This window comes from Molossus molossus, unplaced genomic scaffold (genome assembly GCF_014108415.1).
Source record: "Molossus molossus isolate mMolMol1 unplaced genomic scaffold, mMolMol1.p scaffold_m16_p_5, whole genome shotgun sequence".
NCBI lineage: Eukaryota > Metazoa > Chordata > Mammalia > Chiroptera > Molossidae > Molossus > Molossus molossus.
Genome location: NW_023425388.1, coordinates 87122921 through 87148460, shown reverse-complemented (window position 1 = coordinate 87148460; position 25540 = coordinate 87122921). Strand labels below are relative to the sequence as shown.

The 25540-nt window shown below is 39.1% G+C and overlaps 1 protein-coding gene across 1 annotated transcript in view; it reads left to right on the top strand.

Moving 5' to 3' along the window:
- CRYBG3 (crystallin beta-gamma domain containing 3) overlaps positions 1-25540 on the top strand; it is a 127000-nt gene that overhangs the window by 59532 nt on the left and 41928 nt on the right. The window contains exons 5-12 of the mRNA XM_036242825.1: positions 1276-1320; positions 1568-1683; positions 2652-2799; positions 8219-8355; positions 9848-9962; positions 11297-11332; positions 16563-16696; positions 19892-20018. Of these exons, the coding sequence (XP_036098718.1) occupies positions 1276-1320; positions 1568-1683; positions 2652-2799; positions 8219-8355; positions 9848-9962; positions 11297-11332; positions 16563-16696; positions 19892-20018 (858 nt within the window). The remainder of the gene's footprint in view (positions 1-1275; positions 1321-1567; positions 1684-2651; positions 2800-8218; positions 8356-9847; positions 9963-11296; positions 11333-16562; positions 16697-19891; positions 20019-25540) is intronic.

The window sequence follows — 25540 nt, the reverse complement described above, 5'->3', positions numbered from 1 at the left end:
TTTTTATTTTTTGAGAGAGAGGGAGAAACATCAGTCAGTTGCCTCCTATACACACCCGACCAGGGATCAATCTGCAACCTATGTGTGCACCCTGACCAGGAATCGAACCCCCAGCCCTTTGGTGTATGGTACGACATTCCAACCAACTGAGCCACACCAGCCAGGGCTATATTAGTTTTCAAACTAAAATAAATGACAAGATTCTGAATTTCTCAAGGGACTGTATGTGAGAAAATTGATGCTTTTCACTTGAATTTAAGTGTCTCGTGAAAATATTTCATACTAGTTAAAACATTTTAGATACTTAAAAATACATTAACTGTTTTCTTGACGACCTCCTCTCACTTTAGTTGTTCATGTATTCATTCAAAGCAGGGCAATGAACAGCCTAATTCAAAGAAAAAGAGCTGATAACAGTGTAGTTGGAAAATGTTTTGAAATTGAGTTACATTTTTCTTTGACTTAGAAATGTTTGACTAATGTAGACTATTCATTGAATGTGGGACTTTCTGGCATTCCCAAGATTCTGGGACTTTCTCTAGGAGTCCCAAAGATTCAAGGCCTTCATCTTTACCTGGAGTAGCCTTAAGGAGCAAATAGTAATACTTGAATAACAACCAATAGCTTGCAAGGCAGTCTTTTTTTTTTAAAAAAAGGATGAGATTTAAAGAAATATTTCCTTAATGGTTCCCTGTTGCCTACCAAATCAAGTGGAACCTCCTCAAGCTCTGTATTACAAGGCCCCCAAATTATTTTTGTCCAACCTTCTATGCTCTGGTTACACGGCTTGTCTTTCCTCCCACCATACTTTTTTTCAAGGTGTTTCTCTTCCTGGACTTTTCTCTCTGCTGTCACCATTATCCACTTACTGAAATTCTGTTTGTCAAGATCTTTTCCATACCACTCCCTCAGACAAGCCTCTTCTGAATCTGCCACCACCCCACCTCCGTGCTGGTACCATTTCCTTTCACTTTCATCACCAGGCATTTTCTTTGTATGTCACCTGTGGGTTTAGCTCTACACCCCACTCAGAAGGTCATGAGCACGCAGTCAGCTCATTCTCCCGTCTAGACCATCAGCCTCTTGAGGGCAGAGACAACACATTTTCTTTATACTTACCTTTATTTCCTTGTAGCACCTAGAGGTACACCTTGCACATAGTGTCATTAAGGAAATGTGAGAAATTGGTTTTGTGGTGGCTAAGAAACAGAAAAAAAAAATGTATTTTCCACTGATGTTTCTTAAGGCTTACTTCCTCCACTTCTATTATTTCAGAATGTTGACAGACAAACTCTGAGGTATAACCCAAGACCTGGGAAAGTAAGTATAAGTTTCTTACATAGACTAATATATAAGTACGATCACTTTTAAATTTGGGAATTTAAAAGTTTTAAGTAAATTCTTTAAACTGACTTAGAAAAGGATTATTTTACTGAAGGATTTAACATCTAAAGTAATGTTTACCTTTATATATTCAGAATATTTTGTTTTCTGTATTCTAGGACTTTTCACAATTTTAAATGCATTTTTAAAATTAGTTATTGTGCCTGTTTTCTGTGTGTTGCAGATGGTTATCTATGATCTCCACGGAAGTAATTATAAACAAGAGGTCTATTGTAGCATTCTAGATGCTACACCGTGGTCCTTTCCAAATGGGGTGCTGATAAGAGTTGTAAGGGGCTGGTAAGCGATCTCTTAAAATTTTATAGCATTTCCCCTCAAATTAAATGTTTTGTTGCCATTTATGCTTTTGTATTTTTTATTAAAGTCATATTTCCTTTCCTTTCATATTTTGACAAAATATTTTGAAACATTATTAGTGGTTTATAACTTAATTGTTCTGTTTTCTGTGGCAGAAAACATAGGCTGTTTTTAGTGCTTAAAGCCAGCAGTAAGTAGCAAGAGTTAATGTGTATAATGTAACAATCAATACCGTTGTGTAACTGCATTCTTAGCAGGGTAGATTTGGCAAGTTGAGCTGAAGGCTTCAGTTGAATGAAGCATAGCTTTGAAAACAAGTTAGAAATTTGTGGGATGCTAAGGAATGTGAAAGCCACATACTGAAACTCATTTGTGCAGCTGAAATGCTCAGAAAGCGAAGGATTCTTTGTATGGTGTAAAAATTGAACCGTGTCCAATTTTTGTTCTTACGGACCATGTCCCATGGATATGTTGGAGCCAAAACGTCCTTGTCCAGTATTTCAGTTGCCCACTGGTCAGTAATCATGTAAGCACTGTGGTGTAGTGCTGTCTTCAAGTAATACAGTGGGACACACGTGCTCTGGTAACCAGTGACAGGAAAATCAGGGTAGAAGTGGAACTTGGAATTGTTAAGGTATTGTTTTTAATACAAATGTGTAGCTTTGTTTATACAACATCTATAAAGTGCATATATACATAAAAATAGGCATAGATTATAGTATTATGTTCAAGAAGTATTATTTCCAAGTTTATTCTTTCTTATACTGTTTGTACTTCAACTAGTATAGATCATCATTTCACAAATAGGATTGTATGCTAATAATGGAAAATAATCCAGATTTAAAAATGCAAATAGATAAGATGGTCTATGACTTACTAAGTGTCATTTGTTTTATGCCTCATTTCGGAGAAAATTAATTATAACCGCTCATGCCTTTATATTTGTTCAGCTGGATTTTATATGAGAAGCCACACTTCCAAGGTCAGAAATGTGTGTTAGAAGAAGGGGAAAAGGTGTTAAATCATGACTGGATCCTTCAGAACAGAAAGCATCCACAAAAAAACTTTGTATTGGGTTCTATCAAACGTATCTTAAAGGTAAGAGAACTGATGATTTTTCATTTTGTCTTACTTGTCATATAATAAAGCTGTACTTTAGCCTATTTATGTTTAGAAATGGGTGCTATAATTTTATTCATCTTTATTATATTAATGATAATCTTTTCACATTGTACATATAAAGTATTAAATGAATGTTAATTTAAAATATTACTGGTAATCTGGGCTATAAAATAATACACACACACATATATATATAACATGTATTTTTTTTTAATAGCAGTAGAAATATATCACTGAAGCATCTTTAGGAAAATAGTTGATATTTCCAAATATCTTTTTTTAGTGTAGATTTCTTCTCCTTTGTGTAGTTCTGTGTGTGTGTGTGACAGAGAAGTGTTAGAAGGAAGGATGGGGAGAGGAATGGAAGGTGTGTTGCCTTTTTTGTTTTGTTTTGTTCAGACAGAGCAGGAGGGAGAGAGAGAGAAACATCGATGTGAAAGGGACACATCGAGTGGCTGCCACCCGCACGACCAACCAGGGCCGGGGACAAACTGCAATCAAGGTACGCGCCCTTAGCGGGAACCGAACCCTGGTCTCTCTGGACCGCAGGCCGACGCTCTAACCCGCTGAGCCAAACCGGCCAGGGCTGTGTTGCCTTTTTTAATTTTCTGTTTAGAAAATATTTAATACTAAGATGAGAAAAATCTTTCCATATACAACAGTGTGGTGGGAAGTGCTGTGGTGATTCAAGGAGTAAGCTAATGATGAGGTGTCAGTAAGGAGAGAATCCGTCATGTATTCTTAAGAGTTCCTTCTGCAGTAATGTGGCACATGATTTGGTTTAATTACATTTTTTTTTTCAAATTATGTAAGTTTCTTTTATATGCTTAAAATGGAAAATCACAATTTGATGTTATTAAACCCTTGGGAGTTTTAGATAGCATATAGAAAAACTCATTATCATAAAGGAGTGTCTGCATGTATTCTATGTGAATTAACACTTTCTGTAAAACTGTACCAAATCTATGCCTACAAATATCTATGTCTGCTTTGGACCCAGTACTGTGATGGGCACTGGGAATAGAGATACAAGTGAGATATGGTCTCTTGCTCTAGGTTGAGAAGTGCTCTGCAAGCCCCAAGGGTGCACAAAGCAGAGGCAACTGCCTGGAGGAGGTGGCACCAGCTTGGAATCTTGAGAGAGTAAACAGGAGCTGGGCAGCAGAGGAAGTGCGGGGAGTCCTGGCAGAGTGTCAATGGCACTGCAAGGAGATTGGCGGCGCAGCGTGTGGGACAGTGTTCTCCACAGTGCTCACTCAGTTGGCTGACTCACTAGAAATTCCTTGAAATGAATAATTAGTTTGTAGGTAGAATCATCTAAGATTTAAATAACTTATGGTTTTGTGCCTGCCTTGTGAATGCCAGGCACCATGCCAGGCCTGGTGGGGAAAAAAAGAATAAGATATTGTAAGCAGCAACCTCCTCACCCCCCTAATTAAACAACAGTAAAATCAAACAAAAAAGTCTGTCTGTTAAGAATGAGAATATAAAGGGGTATTTGCACATCTGCTATTTGCTTAGAATTTATTATAAGAAAGAATAACTCATGCTGGCATTTTTTCCTTCGTCCATTGTTTGTTCTTGGAGTCTTGTTTAAATGGCTGTGTCAGTGCCCACGTACCTTGAACAGGCTAGCAACTTTTCGTGAGGAAGGAAAATAAAACGATTGAGCATTGAATGGAAAAGGCATTAGCATTGTTCTAAATATTTAACAAAGTAAGAATCAAGCCTCAAACTGCTTCCTTTCTCCAACTGTGTCAAAATGCTGGCTGTGGATAGCTTTACTTGACTTCATGGTGGTCGTTCCAAATTCACTAGGCCTACACCAATTTATCTTGTTTCATCATCTTTTGCTCTAATCTGACTAGTCAAAACTTGAATGTTCTTTAAAAATATACTTTCAGCCCGACCGGTGTGGCTCAGTGGTTGAGCGTTGACCCATGCATCACAAGGTCACTGGTTTGATTCCTGGTCAGGGCACATGCCCAGGTCGTCAGCCAAATCCCCAGTGGGAGGCATGCAGGAGGCGGTTAATAGATGTTCTCTCTCATCAATGTTTATATCTCGCTCTCCCTCTCCCTTCTTCTCTCTCTAAAAATTAATAAAGACAAATAAAATAATAAAAAGATATACTTTTAGTGGTGTTTTTCACTTTGTTGTGAATAGATTCTGCAGATACCATCGGTTTCAGCTGTTGTAGATTCTACTCCGGGTTCATCTTTCCCCCAGCAGAAATAACGGAGGGGTGGGGCAGCAGTGCAGTGAATCTTGAGTCAAATGCTCTCTTTTCTCAAATAGAAGAAATGGATCTTGCCAGTTACTCTGTTTACTGTGCACTGAATTGTTTTCTCTTATGATCAGAAGTCACTTAGGTTGTGCCCACATTAATGAGCCAAGAAGAAAGAGATCCGTTGTTAGATTAGTGACTGAAGGTGTTTACGTAAAGTGGAGACAAATAGATTTTATTACTGTTATTTTTTAAACTGTAGTTCATTCCCGTTCTTTTTTCTCTCCTGGAGCTTTTTCTCCTTCCAACTAATTGCTGTAATAGTCTAAGCTGACAAATTTTACCAAAATATATTTGTAAAATATATATCGTGGCTAGAAAAGTCTGGGAGGAAGCCATATAAACTTTTCCTTACTGAGAGTAAACTGTTTATTGTTGCTAGGCTACCATAAAGCACCCTTCAGTCGCTAGTGTTTACTGCCTTGGACCATCAAGAAGTATACAAGTCTTGCGAAAGACATTATTTCTGTGAGTAGCCACCATGAAGAAGATAGAACTTATCAGTGAAATCTTTTTCAGTCAACTGGAGAAAAAGAAAGTGGCCCTCCAGCAAAGACAGTTGAGAACATAGGCTTTCTTATTTTTGTTTATTTTCCTTTTTTTTTTTAGCCATTGTCATGCTTGTTCCTTATGCTGTGTTTCCGTGTTGTGGTGGATTTGAATGCCTCTTAGCGTTTTCCATTTTAAAGTACACCACCCAAACATTGTTTGTATAACACAATGCAGAGGAAACTTACTTGTGTGAGACACTTAGTTATGTCCTCTGTTGCTGCCCCTCAGATCCCTGGGGGCCATGAATGTGGTCCTGTTACTAAAACTCCATTATTAACAGCAAACAAAAGAGCCTTGAAGATTGACAGGTGACTATTCTGGACATTTCTGGCTATTTTTGAAATGAAACTTTAGAAGGAAAATACATTTTCATGAAAAAATATTTTTGGTAATGTTTTTGTACTGTATTGCATTTTAGAACTAATTCTGAAAATAAGATGTATCAATTTGCTTGCTTTTGCATATAGAGAAGAATTATTAATGATTAATAAGAAAACTCAGTTTGGAGAAAGGTTAAAAAATTAGAAAATTGCCTTTGTTGGTTTGACTCAGAGGTTAGAGTGGCGGCCTATGGACCAAAGAGTCACGGGTTAAGGGCACGTACCTCAGTTGCGGTTCAGTCCCCAGCCCTGGTTGGGATTGTGCAGGAGGCAACCAGGTGATGTGTGTTTCTCATGACTGTGTTTCTTTTTCTCTCTCTCCCTCCTTCTCTCCCTCCCTTCCTCCCACTCTATCTGAAGATAAACGGAAAAATATCCTCATGTGAGGATTAAAAAATTTTTTTATAAAATTGTAGTTTTAAAATTGCAAAACTGATTACAATAAAAAATACAATTTTTTAGTCCAATAAGTGTAACCTCTGATTGTTACTGCATTTACCTGTGTCATTAAAGCATAGTCATTTGAATTTCACAGTGTCTTGTATGAGGATTATGCTCCATCCACAACTACTGACATAGACCGTACATTCAAACAGAAGCATTTATGTAATTGTAGGAAGGGAAAAATAACTATGGTTTCGATTCCCTAAGAAAAGATGAGGTCATTTTGAGTTAGAATTCGACTATTAAAAGATTTTCATAAGTAAGAATACAGAGAATTATCTCTTTAATTTCAATGACGGAAACATTTACAAAGCTTAGAGTGAAGGCAGCATGGAGACCAATCTGGCTGAAGAGTTGTGGGCATTTAGCCCAGATTCCTAGATTGGTGCCATAGTGTAGAAAGGGAAACAGATATAAATCTGTCCTGCTTGGGTCTTGAGCCAAGGAGTGTCACGAGGAAAGTGGTGTCCAATAAGCCCAACTGTATAAAGAGTAGCTAGTCGCCGACTGGTGGTATAGGCCCATAATCAGAGTCTTGGCCTTGATGAAGGCCCTTGACTGTGGGAATAGATAAGAGAGATACACAAGTGAAATTTTAGGGAAGGTTTGACAGGACAAGATGACAGAGGGTGTGTGCTGGAATGCAGGGTCAAGTTTCATAATGCCTTTCTTCTTTAATCCAACTTGTACTAAAGAAAATAAATAGAATTCCACAAGTAGGAAAACAGACTTCCTTTACCCTCACCTCTAATTCCTACCTCTTTTGTCAGTGTAAATTAGCACACTGAGGGTGGCGTGCCTCTCTGCTATTTATTTTTTAATGTTCCCCATGAGATCAGCTTTTATTTAACTCCCTTCCTCCGTATGGCTTTGTTGTGCTGCTAAGAAGGAAGGCTTACAGATTTGGGGCACTCGGATAGTTTGGTAACTCTGAGAATTGCTTAATGGAGCAAGACTTTATTTATTTATTTGTTTATTTATTTATTTATTTTAAAAATAATTTTATTGATTTTTTAGAGAAGAAGGGAGAGAGAGAAACATTGATGTGAGAAAGACACGTTGATCAGCTGCCTCCTGCATGCTCCCCGCAACCCAGGCTTGTACCCTGACTGGAAATCAAACTGGGACCTCTCAGTCCATGGGACACCACTCAGTCCACTGAGCCACACTGGCCAGGCTGGAACAAGACTTTTAAAAACAAAGCAGAAAATATTGGAGTAATACTTTTCAATGAGTAATATTTATAATTTTCATGTTATCAGCGTAACTCCTTAGAAAAACTTATTGGTTGCCAGATAGGAGGGGAGTTGGAGGACTGGGTGAAAAAGTAAAGGGATTAAAAAGTACAGATTGATAGTTACAAAACAGTGATGGGATGTAAAGTGCAGCATAGGGAATTTAGTCAATAATACTGTAATAACTATGTGTGGTGCCAGGTGGATACTAGACTTATTGGGGGAATCACTTCATAAATTATACAGATGTCTAACCACTATGCTGTAAACCTGAAACCAATGTAAAATAATATTGAATATCAACTCTAATCGAAAAATGTAAATTTAAAAAATTTTTATTTTAAAACACTGGTATGGAGAAATATTATTTTCTTTATGTTGTTCTTGTGAAGAAATTTAACTGAACAATAAGAATAATTGTAACTGCATGTCCAAGGTGTTGAGAATACTGGACTATCTGTTTCTTTAGATGATTTCAAAGCCAATTTTTTTTTCAGGTTTGCAGTATTCCAGAGATAGAACTTTGCCCTCAGTCTGACCCAGAATGTTGTCCAGTCTACATACAGCGAGCAGTCCCTAATTTGGAAGAGCTGAATATCCCCAAATCTGTGACCTTCACTGTGAAGTCAGGAGTGTACGTATCAGTTTCTCTTCATTACAGTGATTGATGGCCACCAAAGTTAACTACTTGTTTTATATTTCAGTAGGCAACATACATATTTATGAAGTAACTGTTAGTTAATTTCATTTGTACTCCTAAGTACCCAGGAAAGACTTGCAGGGATCAGATTCTGTCTTTGGCTCCTATTAAGTCTTTGATGTATGACTCACAGGAGCAGATACAGAGTCTCACACATCGTTCTTGATAGATACATCAATCTGTTTTTCTCCACCAAATGTTAGGACTGAGAAATGAAAATATGTCCCTGGCCTAAAATTCCACAGCCCGAACTGTTTTTGGCATGTCTCATGTTGGTAGCTGCTGAGTGCTGTGCAGTGCCAGGCACGCGGTGCCTTTTTGCTTATTACTCCTCTGTGCCTACAAGGCCAGTGGAACTGCACTCGTGTTATAAATGAGGAAATTACGGCGTTGGTCCCAGGCTAGGCCTTTCTGATTCCATAGGTATCTTTAGGAAGGGTGTGTCTGAGTTTAGTGTTAAGTCAGTCGCAGATTGGCTAGAATCACAAATTCTGTGATTTCTGGTTCCACATGGATCCCTTTTTTCTCATTCACTGATTTTATCTCCTTTGATGATGGTGCTGTAGAATTTTCGGGTCATTGTAGGACATCTTTCCTAGTCTTCCCCAACCATGGATTAGGGCACACCCAGTAATTAACCCTATTCATGAGCAGTGTCTATAATTATCAAATTTAGGTAGAAGGTAGATGAGTCTTTTGAGAATCTCTTATCATATACTGTTCCTGAGGCAGCCGGTAAAACTGATATTGATTCTGAAAACATAGGTCAAAGATGTAAGATGTCTGGTAGAATCCCTACCTCTGATTGCTCCAATTTTAAAGAGTGGAATGGTATTGATACTTCACTTATGTTTTCTTTGAATTAGAGGGCTCACACCTTTTTCTTTTCCCAATCCTCACCCAAGGATATGTTTGTTTTTTGTTTTTTGTTTTTAATTATTGATTTGAGAGAGAGAGAGAAATATCTATGTAAGAGAGAAACATTAATTGTTTTTTGTTTTTTGTTTTTAATTATTGATTTGAGAGAGAGAGAGAAATATCTATGTAAGAGAGAAACATTAATCAGTTGCCTCCTGTAGACACCCTGGCTGGCGATCGAACCTGCAACCTTTTGGTGCATGGGATGACACTCCAACAAACTGAGCCACCCGGCCAGGGCAGGGCTCACACCTTTTAAGTATTGGAAAATTTTAATGCTTGGAAAACATATGATAGACTTATTATAGGATAACTAGTGTTTGAAGGTAAGTACTTAATAGCATGTTAACTTGTATGCTGCTTGGCAAAGTCACTTTGAGTGTGTTTTATTAGCATAATTCTGGGATAGGTTTTTGTTTTTTATGTAGCCCTTTTTACTTTCAACTTTTATAGAACCAGACTAAGGAATTCCTTTTATGCTTTGACCAACCATTCCTTTCTTATTTAGTTGGCTTGCCTACCCAGAAATTAATTTTAAGGGGCAAGCTACAGTTTTGGAGGAAGACCATGGACTCTTTGAGATTTCTGCAGCAGACGTGAAATCATTGCACCCACTTCAGATGGTAAGCAAATGTAAAAGGAAACATTTTTCCAAGTACCCGTGAATCCAGAGTTAAATAGCTATGATGATTGCTCATGCATCTCAATCCTGAAAAATTACTGTGATCACTACTGAATTAACAAACTATTAGTTCATTGTTTTTCTGTTTCTCTATGTTGTAGAGAATATTTCTCTGTAAAAGTTTTGATTTTTTTTTCCTGAAGACAAATGTCTGAATTTACTTTGTGCTAAATTTATGACAGTCATGCAATTTCTTTATAAGTGTTGTTCTGTGCAATTTTTGACTATTTAATAAAGTTCTGAATTTGTTTTTTGATGCTTATTATAAATCACTTGTAAATGATACTCTTCCACTGTAGCAGTGCATGCTAAGCTCAGCATTAACAGTAAATGGGCAGCTCTGTTGGTGGTGGCTTTCTTAAAGAGAAATACCTGCAGAGCTTATTTCCTTACAAACATTTTTATTTGAGGGACAAACTATTAGTTAAATGTTACCTGTGTGATAAACCATATTTGGTTATTTTGTGTCTTTTTTTAAAAATTAAGACCAAACTAAGAAATTTTAAGAAATGACATAGTTCAGGATAGCATTCGAAACAAGTAGAGTATAGAATTAGGTGTTTTGGAAGGAGATACTTAAAATTTTTTTTTTATTTATTGAGTTTTAGAGAGAGGAAAGGAGAGAGAGAGAGACATGAATCTGTTGTTCCACTTATTTATGCTTTCATTGGCTGCCTTATGTGCCCTGACAGGGGATCAAACCCTCAACCTTGGTGTATCGGGAAGACCCTCTAACCAACTGAGCTTCCCAGCCAGGGCGAGAGGTGCTTTTTATGCTCTACAACCTTGAGGTCACAAAGACATTAAATATGATCAAAGGTATTGACAACGTGGAAGAGGAAGTACTCTCTTTAATTTAGAAAACCCAAGCATTATTGAGAAGACATTTAGTAGTAAGTGCTTTAGAAATTCCCTCTGCCAAATGAGGCTGTTAAATCTACTAGTGACTCCACTCTTATTTTTGAAACACTGTAGTGGGATCCAATCTTGAATTGCTCACGTGTTGCTCACTCAAGTTCAGTGTTCTTCCTTGTAGTTGTAATCTGGAAAGTATCTTTTTAATACCTCCTGCCCCATCTACACTGATGTAGAGAAGTCTAACTTGGTTTTAATTATTGTAGAGTTCTATCCTTAAATTTTTAAATTTATCACAGCTTAACTCTGGTATGTAATCTTCACTAATCCAACTTTATAGAACCTATATACATCATGTGGTTACTTTCAGCTGTTTTAAATATTGATGTATCTCACGTTAAAACTTCTTGTCATCCTCAGGGTGGACTGAAAGTGGAAATGCCTATGAACTTGAAGGTAGGTTTGAACAGACTTTTGTAGTAGGTTCAAATGTATGAGTATTCATCTTTAAGTATTTTGAACTGTTGAGATAGAAAACAGTTACCTGAACATACGTTAGCAGTGCCTTGCTCACAGATGTTGTGGTGGGGGAGTGATGAAGTGGCTGCTGAGGGCCCGGGCTGAGTGCGGAGTGGGGTCCGAGGCAAAGATTGAGGTCTGCACTGACAGCCAGTGGAACCCAGGAAGCACCTAGTGACAGGTGAAGAGGTGGTCAGTTTGATTATTCGGGGTGGGGTATAGGTGGCTAGCAGGCCTTTGGGGTGATGCTCAGGGGTGGCCAGAAGGTATCATTTGCTCTTGTTAGATGCCAGTTCTTTAATCATGAGTATTTGAAGGGAAGGGTAGGGGCAGTGAAAACTGAAATGGTAGTAGTGCCACGATTAAGCACATTTTGGGAAAGAAAGGAAGAAACAGTTATAAAATGTGTCTAAGGAGAGGTGGGAAAATAAAATGCAGTGAGCAAAGCTGCAAACAGACCTCCGTGTAACGAGGTCACAGCACCTCCAGAGGCAGGTGTGGAGACAGTGATTTATCCATTCTCCTTTCCTCCAAAACAAGAGACGTCATCCAAACCCCTACCATTTGGCGGCTTCCTAATTTATGGAATTGACTACCATTCACTCAGTCACTTAGATGGAGCCTTTTGGAACTTAATATCTGAGTGCACCTAACACGTCTTGACTGTATTATGGAATCATACATATCTGAGTTTTATTTTTAAAATACATATGCCTGGGTTCCACTCACAGAGATACTATTTTGGTCTGGGGTGTGGTCATATTTTTTCAGAGCTCCCCAATGACACTGACTTATAACTAAAGCTTCAAACCAGGGACTAAAAGATGGAGAATTAGTTGTGACACTCACTCCTTGAGTGGCTCCTGTCTCAGCCTCCTTGTTGCTGAATCAGAACTTCAGGTGCAGCTGGCTGGGTCTTCCTCGGCTGCAGTTTGGTTGTAGAGGTGCTTGAATGGAATGGCTGTCCTAGATGGTCAGAATTCCTCAAGTTGTCAGATGTTGGTTGATGGCTTACTCATCAAAGAGGTATCGCTTCTTTCGTAGTTTGAGTGTGTTCAGCATATGTATTAAACCCAAATAACACTTCATTATTTCCAGCATCTGGTGAAGACTTAACACGTAGAATACTGCAGGAGCAGTACTTCCTATTTACTTAACGTCTGTGTAATTTTGTCATGTTTTTTTAAAATAAGAGTGCTGGCTCAATGTGTTTAAGCATGGGAACTACTCACAAGGTCATGGGCTGCCAGTTGTGCGCATGTTATGCCATCGGCCACAGGTAGGACCAGGTGCTAGAGAATAGATAGACTAGCGCCCGTATCACTTAACATGCTGAGGGCCACTCATACTTGGGATAAAGAGCATCGAAAGGGTAGGAGGGAAATACTTGTACTGATCTAAATTTGAAGTCAGTGAAATGCTAGAAACTTATGTCCTTCTATACTTACCTCTCCCCACCCTCCAATTTAAATCAAATATGAAGTAAAAATACTATAATTATTTTCAATCATTTCTTATTTTTAGAAAGTTTTGTAATTTTTTGTTTTGTTTTTTTAATTTTAATTTTTTTATTCTTTTAACTCATCTTTATTGTTGAATGTATTACAGATGTCCCTCCCCTTTTTTCCCCCTTGAGCCACTCCTCCTGCCTTCCCCACGCTATTGTCGGTGTACATTAGTTATGCATGTATGCATAGAAGTTCTTTGGTTTATCTCATCCCACCCTCTCTCCCCCCTTCCCTTTGAGGTTCATTAGTCTAACAACCAATTTGTATATTTTAATTTCTTCATCTTTCTCACCCATCCCCCCAGCTCCCACCCATCTGTCAAGCAACAAAAATTTCTCTGTATCTATGAGTCTGTTTCTGTTCTGCTTGCTCATTTTGTTTGTAGATGCAGTTGTTGATAGATATGTATTCATTGCCATTTTATTCTTCATATTTTTGTTGTTGTTCTTCAAGAAGACCCTTCAACATTTCATATAATTCTGGTTTGGTGGTGATGAACTCCTTTAGATTTTTCTTGTCTGGAAAACTCTTGATATGGCCATAGATTCTAAATGAGAGCTTTACAGGATAGAGTAGTCTTGGTTGTAGGTCATTGGTTTTCATCACGTTGAATATCTCTTGCCACTCAATTACAACAGAAGGGTGTACAGTCCACACTAGGAGTACACTACAAGGGCCCAGCTGGGGTGATCAGGGAGACTGTGCCACTGGATCCTATAGGACACCTACAACAATAGGCCACCCTTTGAAGCTTAGGAGACATAGCAACTCTACCTAATACACAGAAACAATCACAGGGAAGCAGCCAAAATGAGGAGACAAAGAAACAAGTCTCAAATAAAAGAAAATAACACAACTCCAGGAAAAGAACTAAACAAAATGGAGATAAGCAATCAAATAGATGGTTTGCTTCTTGGCTTTATCTACTCTACTATTGATTCCTATAAACTATTCTTTATTTCAGTTAGTGCATCCTTCATTTCTGACTGGAGTGCCTTTCTGGCTTGCAAACTTTCTTTTGAGAAATCAGCTGACAGTCTTATGGGAGCTCCTTTGTAGGTAATGGCCTGCTTTTCTCTTGCTGCTTTTAAGATTCTCTCTTTGTATTTAACCTTTGGCATTTTGATGATGTGTCTTGGTGTGGACCTCTTTGGGTTCAACTTGTTTGGGACTGTCTGTGCTTCCTAGACTCGTATGTCTGTTTCCTTCACCAAATTAGAGAAGTTTTCTGTCATTATTGTTTCAAATAGGTTTTCAATTTCTTTCTCTCTTCTCCTATGATGAAAATGTTGGCATGCTTTAAGTTGTCCCAGAGGCTCCTTACACTATCCTCATTTTTTTGGATTCTTTTTTCTTTTTGCTGTTCTGATTGGATGTTTTCTGCTTCCTTATATTCCAAATCAATGGTTTGCTTCTTGGCTTTATCTACTCTACTATTGATTCCCTATAAAGTATTCTTTATTTCAGTTAGTGCATCCTTCATTTCTGACTGGTCCTTTTTTATGTTGTTGATATTCTCACTAAGTTTTCTGAAGGTCTCACTAAGTCCCTTGAATGTCTCACCAAGTTCCTTGAGCAACCTTATAACCTGTTTTCTGCATCTGTTTGATTGCTTATCTCCATTTTGTTTAGTTCTTTTCCTGGAGTTGTGTTATTTTCTTTTATTTGAGACTTGTTTCTTTGTCTCCTCATTTTGTTTCTCCTCGTAAAGACTTTGTTTCTTTAGTTCCCTGTGATTGTTTCTGTGTATTAGGTAGAGTTGCTATGTCTCCTAGGCTTCAAAGGGTGGCCTATTGTTGTAGGTGTCCTATAGAATCCAGTGGCACAGTCTCCCTGATCACCCCAGCTGGGCCCTTGTAGTGTACTCCTAGTGTGGAATGTACACCCTTCTGTTGTAATTGAGTCTTGATTGCTGCTGACATGTCAATGGGAGGGATTTACTCAGGCTGATCAGCTGAAAGGACTGGCTGTGCCCACTGGCTACTGGCCTCTGATGACTTTGGAGGATCAGCTGTGCAGGGGCCCACCACACAGAGCAAGTCTTACTTCATCAGGGCTCTGATACCCACTGAATCCACTCATTGAGTGTCACTTGTGGAGGTGGTTGGGTGGTAGTGTTTCGATGTGGTCTAAAGCTGTCCACTGGGTATGCTGGCTCTGGGGCAGGGTCAGCCACTGCCTGTGTTCTATCCAGGGCCACCAGGCATAAGCTACAAAGTAATCTGCAGATGGCTGCTGCTTGTGCTGGGCTTGGAGGTGCCCAGGAAAAGCCAAGTTGTGAACCAAGGCTGGCTGCTTCTAGTGCCAGTCCTGGGGCCACTTAACAAGAGGTATGGGGCTCGCCGAGACCAGATGCTGCTTGTTTGAGAGATTTTATGAAATTCTGAAGCAGTCTCCAAGACAGGCCAATCCTATGGTAGAGCCTTTGGAAACAGCTTGGGTGAGCCTGAAAGCTGGGTGGGGAGGGGGCTCAGGGAATCACCAGGGTGGGACCAACAGTGTGAGCCAGGTTGCTGGAATCCCAGATGTGGCGGTGTCTGCTGCCCCAGGAAAGGGCTCACCAAAGGAACATCAGCCCCTGCCAGCACCTTTGTCCAGGAGAAAGCTACCCCTCCAGCCCTCATCCCAAGGCCAAACAGTTCAGTTCTTTCCTGTATGTCTCTGGCGTCCCTCAAGCTGCTTCCCCTTCAAGCTCAGAGGGAGCAAATCCAAGTACAGTAAGTCTGTTCATGGGCCCTTTAAGAGGAGTTCCCTGGGGCTCCGCAGTTGCAGATGCAACCTCTCTCTGCCTCATTTCCCACTGGTTTTTCCAGCCAGAAGTTATGGGGACTTCTCGTCCTGCCACTGGAACTCTGAGCTGGGAGCCTGGTGTGGGACGGGGACCCCTCACTCTTCAGGGAGGACCTTCCCAGCCGAGGTGTCCCTCCTGAGTTTTATCTGCCACACGTGGGTGTGGGACCAGCCCATCCGCCTCAGCCCCTCCTACCAGTCTCGATGTGGCTGTTCCTTTAATTTTGTAGGACTTCTATTCAGCTTGATTTCAGGCGGTTCTATATGATGGTTTTGTTGTAGTTCAGTTGTGATTTTGATGTGGTTGTGGGAGGAGGCCATATCGCGTTTACCTATGCCGCCATCTTGGCCGGAAGCCCGGAAATTTTGTAGATTCACGAATTTGTCTGTTTCTTTCTTCTCTTGAATAGTAACTGCCTTAGAAGCAGTGTTATAAGAAATAGCTTATGTTTTCTCAAATCCATAGATAATGCATTAGTGTGCCCTGGAACCTCATGAGAGCTTTTATTTCTTATAGTGGAAATTAAGTAAATATAAGGCAGGTTTGTGTTAAATTCTAATCGGAGGGATAAGCTTAGAAAGATAATTCAAGAACCAGTTACAGGACAGTTTATCCTATGAGATGGTCTTAAGATGTGGGTAACCAGAACAGTGAGATCAGACTTGATTATATTAATATGAGGGAAGTGTGCTATTAAGACATTTTATCTTTATGATGCTGAAATCTCATTCCATGTGACAATCGACACTGCTATATTGTAAGGATATATGAATGAAAGAACAGACAGTGATCCCTGTTCATGCTGTCTTTAGTGTGTGTCTATTCTAACATATGCACATGTTAAATAATTTTCTTTCATATTTTTCAGGTTATTATTTATGAAAAACCTCACTTCCATGGACAGGCCAAAGAGTTTAGTGAACATATAGATTCTGTCCCTAATTTTTTAAAAAACGATGGGGACTTTCACAGAATTGGATCCATTCGTGTCATCGGTGGAGTGTGAGTGTCATATTTTCATTAGTGATTTCGTAGTCTGTTTTTGAAGGTCAGTACAGAAAATGTGCTAAGCAGAGCAAAAACCACCTGCCTTAGCCTGAAAATATGAATTGCTTTGATCATATGGGAAATAAAAAAATATTAATTACTGATAGCTCTCTGTGAACTCTTGGTATTACAGATGTTGAGATAGATTAAATATAGAAAACAGTTTTTAAAACTTCAACACTTAGTATTGCTGAGCACAATACAGAACTAAGAATTGCAAATAAAATGATTTTCTCACAGATTATGAACATAAATGAGAGCCCTAGTTTTAATCCTTTCTTCTGTTGATCTTACTTGACTCTCTGCTGAGGACATTAACAGTGAGCCTCCCTCATTAACAAAGTATCCTGATTGTTTCAAAGTCAGGCATTTTTTATATGTTTCATTGATTTTAGAGAGAGTGGAAGGGAGATGGAGAAAGAGAGAGAAACATCGATCAGCTACCTCCTGCATACCCCCCCTCCAGGAACCGAGCCAAAAACCCTGGCATGTGCCCGGCCAGAATCGAACTGGTGACCTCTTGGTGCATTGGACGACATTCAACCAACTGAGCCACACAGGCCAGGGCAGGCATTTTTGATATTGGTTAACCTCTGGCCCTGAACTGCTTTGGAAGCCCCCGAAGAACTCCTAAGTGTAAACACAAGTGCAGGCACTTGTTACAAGTCTCTTTATTGATATGTTGGGGGGGGGGAGGTTGGAATGTTGGTTTATTTTAATTTAAGCCTGGGTACCTCTTGATATTTGTGGTTACATTGTGTGACTTGTTCATGATATTCTAGCAAAAGATGCTACTTAAATATTTTATTCAAAGATATTAAGTGACTTATATAAGATCACTCAAGCATCTACATTTAGAGACTTAGGCTTTGCAGTTTCCAACAGAAAATCAAGCAATAGCCATACCAGCCAAAATGGAAATATAAGAGACTATGCAATATGGTAGATAGGTGGGTCATACCCATAATTGGTCTGACATTTTGGTAATCATTTAATTCTTTTTTTATTTTAGTAAATATATTGATTTTCATAAAAAATATATTTTTTCTTTCAATTTTATTTTGTAATTCTTGATTCTTGAATTTTAAGATTTTATTAGGGGCTCAAAAAACATGTTTTGGAGAAACACATTTTTATTGTGTTATATTTATTTGCTGTGTTTGCTTTGTGAACACACATGCTTCTTGTTATTCCTTTGCTAAATATTTTTGCCTTTTTACCCCTCTGGGATCTGAATGTTTTCCCCATTAACTAGATTGTGATTTGCATTGTTCTTTTTTACAATTATTTTATAAAAATCTCAAGAAAATGATTATGGTGTACAGTACAACATACACACTTTCATTTTTATATGGCAACTGCAGGAGGAAAATGTGATGTCCCATTGAAAGGTGAACAGCTGACTTCTTTTTTCCCCTGCATTTCTACCATTTTTCACTTTTGTTAGCTGTTTATCTGTAAGTGGTATGGACTTTTCCTCATTTCTCTCCCATCTTAAGGAATCCGGAGAAAGTGAGGTTGATGTTTCTCAGTTTTTCTCAGGTAACATCTATTTTTTTTTTTAAATATCTCAGATGGATATATAAATTGAATCTTAATAAAATCTATTAAGAAAAACTGGACAGAAGATTTTTGAACTGTTCATTATGTAAAATTTTACTGATCTCTTCTTTAATATTAAGGTCCTCTATACCTTTTATTCTTTTTCCCACTCAGATGTATTAAAAGCATGTTTCAAGTAGCCTTATTTATGTAGAAGAAAGCTTAAAATTTGAAAGTTTTCTTGTGAGATTTATTTTTACATAATAGCTTAAGAATAAAATAATACTAGTTTCTTTACACATCACATATTACAAATATGCTAAGATGTATAAAACGTTTGTGCACACCTACAGCACTGCGTGAGGAATGGTTCACAATCACTGAGCAGATGCTGTAATTCTGCACCCTGTGGAAACAATTCTTTGGAATATTTTTTATATCTTTACAACTGTAGTAGTGATGGAGAAAGGGAAGACATTGTAGTAGCCCCACCAGGCTTCATTTTGTCAGACTCCAAAGTTCAGACTACCAGCCCAGGAGCCCAAAACAGTCCTCCTGGTCATGTGCTCCTAGGAGCAGGTCCCACTCTAACCACACCGTGCGGCTGCAGGCCTGTTTAAACAGGCCCCCACACACTGTGAACCGTCTGTGCCCACACTGCATTAGCCACTCCGGTTACTCCATAAAATGTAAGCTCTGTGGAGGACCTTGGTGCCTAGTGTTTCTTTGTGTTCTGTGCTGACAGGATTAGCTTAGAAGTCAAGAAACTTGTGTCCTTGAAACGTACTGATAAGATGGTGGGAACAGCACTTCCCGCCATAAACACCTACAGGGGTCTGGAGGCCAAGGGGCTAATATCAGCTCTGTCGCATCCCAGTTTCTCTTTGCTAGCCCCCCACCCCCAGTGTGTTTCAGATCTGAAGCCTGATGAGAGGCTACTTTGACCTGAACCATAAATAAATGTTTAATATAGTAACCATTCTGTGATTCCAGAAGGACTCAATCAGTAAAACAGAAATATCTATCTGTGACTCTCGTGTAGGTTTGAAACTTGTCTCTTTGCCTGTTTGTGCTTCCCATTACTTTTTACTTGGCAAACTGTTCTCCAAAAACTTAGAGGTGCGGTGTCAGGGCCACACCACATACGTGTAATGGGTGTCACTTTATTACAGTTCTACAGTAGTTAACCTCTTTTTGGGAAAAGCCTCCAAACTATAAAAATTATTGATCCATGAAGCATACACCATTACTCTTTGTAAATGGTAACAAAACAAATTGTTGCTTTTTGTTTGTTTGTTTGTTCAGATAGAGTGGGAGAGTGAGAGAAACATCGATGTGAAAGGGACACATCGAGTGGCTGCCACCCGCACAACCCAATCAGGGCCAGGGACAAACTGCAACTGAGGTACACGCCCTTAGCGGGAACCGAACCCGGGTCTCCCTGGACCGCAGGCCGACGCTCTAACCGCTGAGCCAAACTGGCCAGGGCACAAATTGTTGCTTTTTAAAACACGGTAATGTGGAAGTAGGTGCTTTATCATGATTTTTCTCTTGCTTTCTTGACTACACTTTTATTGATGGTTCAGTTGGTGTCCTCTGTATTTCTAGGTGGGTTGCCTATGAAAAAGAACATTTCAAAGGCCAACAGTTCTTGCTTGAAGAAGGCGATTTTGAGGATAGTACTGCCTGTGGGGCGCTGAGCAGCCCCATCTTGTCTTTCCGGTACCTACAAGCTGTGAGTTCGTTCCCAATTCTTAGTTTCTCTCTACCTTTCCATAAAAACTGGATGTCACCTCTGATAGAACATGAGGTTATAAAATGTTTCTAAAATCTGAGGGCACTAAACTTAACTGCTTATGTGACTTACCTGTTTTAGGGGTTTTATTTTAATTGAATTAATTGAGGTGACATTGGTTAATAAAACTATGTAGGTATCAGGTATACAAGTCTGTAATACATCATCTGGTTCTTATATTGTGTGTTCACCACCCCAAGTCCAATTTCCTTCCATCACCATTCATCCCCCCTTTACCTTCTTCTACCTCCCCCTGCTGTTGCCTGTTTTTCTTAACTGCCATGATTATTCTAGAATACTAATATTTACTTTTCATCTATCGATTTCACAGCTTTTGAGCACCTGCTTTGATAGCTGTATTGTGCCAGGCTAGAGCATGCAGCCTGGTAGGAAAGTAACGCTTACATCAGTGTTTGGTATTGTTTGTGCTTGGATTGAGCACAGAGTACTGCGGGTACTCAGTAAAAGGTCAGTGACTTCTGCTTGGAAGTGAGAGGAAGTTAAGATGCCAGCTGAGCTGAAATTTTGAACTCAGGAGTTAGCCAGGTGAAGTAATCGGGGCAGGGTGAAGGGGAGAGGTAGGTGCTATTGTAGCAAAAAAGTAACATATATGAAGGCAAGGATGGAAGCCAGTGGTTCTCAGCATGGGGTGGTTTTACCCTCCAGGGACATTGGTAGTGTCTGGAGAGATTTTGTATCCTCATGACTTGGCAGGGGTGGGTACTACTGATGTTTAGTGGGTGGAGGCCAGGGGTACTGCTGAACACCTACAATTCACAGAACACACACATACACCAAAAAAGGAGGAATCATCTGACCCAAAATGTTAATGGTGATGAGGTTGAGAAACCACCATGTAAAGTAAAAGGGGGTGTGTCTGGGAAATGCAGTGAAGTCAGGGTGTCAGGGAGAACTTTGGGGAGATGAGTCCAGAGCCAGATAATGAAGGGCCTTATATGCCATGCTGAAGAGTTCAGATTTTTTTTCTTGACTTGACCATGAGTCATCGACGGCTTTTAGACCTAGTGAGTATGATCAGATGAGTGGTTTAGAAAGATCTCTTTGGTGACTGTATGAAGAAATGGCATGGTGTGAAGGAAGGAAGTCTGGGGAAGAGGACTAGAACCTTATGGGACTCCCGGTGAACGGTGATGAGGGCATAGAGAAGTGGAGGTAAGTGTTAGAGTTCTATAGGCTATCAGGGCTTTTCAAGTGTTGCTCATTTCTCTGACCAGCCCTGCAGACTTTAATATGCTCAGAGACTGTAGTCTCTTTCCCAAATAATCTTGACCCATTTAAACTCTGAAATCTCTGGCATAGTCAAAGCCCTCTCTGAAGGAATTGAAAATGATGTGAAGGGTGGTTACTGGGTCCACATGGACTTTGGATGAACACAGGGGTTGTGTGCTCTGGCCCTGTAGGTCTCTGTCAGGGCCAGCAGCAGCTCTGCTACAACCCTCACCTGGTCAGACAGGAGGAGCCAGAATGGGAAAAGAAGCACAGGGAACAAGGGAGCTTTTTTTCCCCATGAATGATCCTTGTCAGTAAGAAAGTTGGGAACCAGTTCTTCCTGAAAGAAACACAGGGCTGTCCACTGAAGACTGAGCATGCAGGTTACTTGAGCAATGGATACATCACTGAAGTATTTGGTCCCCACTATACAGTGAGCTCAGGTTTTCTCTACCTAACCACTCCTTACCTGGCTACTAAAAGGCAAGACAAAACAAGATAGAACCTCATCTTTTTTATTTTAAGGTCATGGTGACCACATACTTTGAGGAAACTGTGGGTCACAATTTGATGCATCTCCTACCTAGTATCAAACACTTAGCTTTTACCTCCTGATTTAAACAAGAAAGTTGAATGGAAGCATTGCTGATCCTAGAAATGTTTAGCAATGAATGTGATGGTATCTTCCAAAGGTGACTGTGACTAAAAGAAGCAAACAAAACACAAAACCGTGTGTCACTAGTTGAAACTACCAAGAGTGGAAAACATGAAAAGATAGCAAAGCTGTACTGTACAGGATGGGGAAAAGTAGGTTTACAGTTGTATCCACTCTGGGACACAATAATTACTATTTTTGTGTTTTTATTTACTTAATTATTGCATTTGAAAGTGGATACAACTGTAAACCTATTTTACCCCACCCTGCAGAGCTAAATAATTAGGAAAGATTCAAATAGAGAGTCTCTGATAATCTACATTGGAAAAATTGGCATAAATTGGCATGTCAGTTAGTCTGCACACAAAATGTACAGCATTTACAGAAATGACACAGTTTTTATGTAAATAAGTAAAAATACCCTTCAAAGAAAATCTGTCCTCTTTAAATTAAATTTTTTTTAAATTAAAAGGTTAGTTGTTTGGTTACAGTTTAAAGACCTTTTCATAATCCTCATTATGATATTCTAACATTTGTGAAGGATTTGACTTCATTCTTACACTTAATCTTCACAAAGACAGTGAGATACTCCTGATTCCCATCGTACAGACACAGAAACTGAGGTCCGGAGAGAACTGTGCCCGAGTGAGAGTTGTTATCTGAGGGCAAGTCTGCCTTCTCTGGAACTTGTGCCGTATAATTCATTTTCCTCTTTCACAAACGTCAGACTGAAAAACACCATAACAATGGAAAACTGGATCTCATTCAACCAAGTTTATTAGCACTTCATTTGTAGCTATAAATACATGGTCATGGTGCAGACCAATGCACATACACATAATAAATAATTATTTACATGAACTTTCAGTTTATAACTTAAATTTATGTTCACCAAAATATTGTCAGATGAAATATACCAAAAAATCTATACATATTTAGAAAGCATAGAATTTAAATATGTATATATTATGAAAATGTTTTAGAAATTTGCTTATCCAGTTATATCTAAAAATTTTATACATTCACTGGACACAGCACATAACTGGGGGATTCTCTTTTTTAAAAAACCACTTTATTGCCCGGCCATGTGGCTCATTGGTTGAGCATCAACCCATGCTCCAAGAGGTCACCAGTTCCATTCCCGGTCAGGGCACATGCCCAGGTTGTGGGCCAAATCCCCAGTGGAAACATGCAGGAGACAGCCAGTCAATGTTCTCTCTCATCGATGTTTATATCTATCTCTCCCTCTCTCTCTGGAATCAATAAAGAAAAAAAAAACACTTTGTTGAGGCATGATTGACATGTAAAGAGCTGTTCATATTTAATGTATACAAGTCAGTGAGTTTGGGGATAAGTTATACCCATGAAACCATCACCACCACCAAGGCCACAGACATAGTCATCACCCCCCCAATTTTCTAATGTCCCCTTTATTATTACTTTCTTGTGTGTAACAAGAAGACTTAAGGTCTACCCTCTTCGAAAATTTTATGTACAGTATTTGATAGGATTTAAAGCTTTGTGGTTGTCAAAAACATACATAAGGTAGCAGGTAGAATTAATGTATGACATCTTTTCCCCAGAGACTCAGATGTCTCTAACCTTGGAAAGAGTGAAGTGCTACATTTAAGATCTAAGCTGAAGTAATATAAAATTCACAATGCAATTTCCTAATGCCCTGGCTCCAGTATACAGAACGCTCTGGGTCTACTAAGGTCAAACCCTGGACAAGTTCCTTAGGAATACTGTGATCTGTGTCCTGGTGTGTTTTGGATAGTACAGCCAGAAATGTGTTCCTAATTCCAAATGAGTCAGGCACATGTGTTGATTTGGAGTTGATTATTTTTTTATAGGACAAGACTAGAAGGAAAATAGCAGTATTTAAACTCCAGGGATTAAAGAAGGAATTTTTATTTTTTGGCTTCCTCCACAAAACTGTCTTAGTGGACTTGTTTTTCCTCAGTTTTTCACTAGCTTTTGGATTTGCTTTTGTCATGATTTTCAGACTTTGGGCCTCTTTTCAGATCTCTGAAACCAGGTGGAATGCAGCGGAGATCAGTATTTCTCCTAAATTAATGGGTATACATCCCAGATCTCCACTGGTGTCTCATGTCACATCGCCCATGGGGGTTGTAGCACAGGATCTCTGGAGCCCAGTCAGCTGAGAGATTTTATGGAGTTTTAAAGTAGTCCAGTTACTGATCCTTAAGACTGACTTTTGGTCCTGCAGCTGTGAGAGTACTGTACCTGAGACTACATCAAACTATTCCAATTTTTTCATTGAATTTTGGTGCTTTAAAAGAAATAAAGTGGAATATAGATTTGAGGTCATTCCATCATTATTCATTCTTCTTGAGCTGCCACTTAAATCAGTGTGACTTCCAAAGTTATTTAATTATGCCTAATAAAGTGGGAATGCCAGTACCTAGCAACCTCGTAGGGCTCACTAGGACATCACTCTGAGTGCCTGTTGTAGTCACCTCTGAACAAGAGAGCTGAAAGGATTCTTTGTTTGTCTTTTATTATTTTATACCATGTTTTGCTACCAATCGATGTGTCTCTCTCCCATCAATGTTTCTCTCTCCCTCCCTCTCCTTCTTCTTCTCCATCCACCTCCCCCCCCCCACCTTCTACTCTCTAAAAATCAATGGAAAAAATATCTCAGGTGAGGAGTATCAAAACAAAAAAATCCTCTTCATAATTATATTTATTCCATCAAGTGGTGGGAGCATGAAAGTCTATCTTGATACATTTTTTGGACATTTACCTTGTTTACAGCTTTTCACTATTACAAATAGTGCATCTTTGCACATAAATTGCCTACCATTAAGTTTATTTAAGAAACTCAACTTTTAAAAGAAAAAAAAGGAGCCCTGGCCGGTTTGGCTCAGCGGTTAGAGCGTCGACCTGCAGTCCTGAGAGACCCGGGTTCGGTTCCCGCTAAGGGCGTGTGCCTCGGTTGCAGTTTGTCCCCGGCCCTGGTCGGTCGTGCGGGTGGCAGCCACTCGATGTGTTCCTTTCACGTCGATGTTTCTCTCTCTCTCTCTGTTCCTCTCTCTCCCTCCCACTCTACCTGAACAAAAAAATGGGAAAATGTCCTCGGGTGAGGATTAAATAAATAAATAAATAAATAAATAAATAAAAAAGAAAAAAAAGAATTAATTTCAGGCTCAAAGAGTGTGAACAACTGCAGTCTGTTAAATATATTTCTAAATATTTATTGTCTAAAGTTACTGTCCAGTGTGTATTTCCTCCAGCAGTGTTCCTTGACAAAACTGGATTTTAAGATCCTTCTTAATTTAAAAAGTGGAAATTATGTCAATTGTTTTATTTTTAATTTATTCTTATTAGTGAAATTAGACATTTGCTTTTGTGTGTGTGTGAATTGTCTGCGTTTTGCTGATTCATCAGTTTGGGTCTTAGATTTTTGATCATCTTGTTTCAAATATGTTGTCTGACTAAAAATATTTAAAATTTTCTCTTAATTAAATTTTTTAATAGTTTTTTCTTTTGTCAAGCAGACTTTATTTTTTTTTCTGTTTCATTTGAGCACATAAAACCCCCTCCCTCGCGGCCC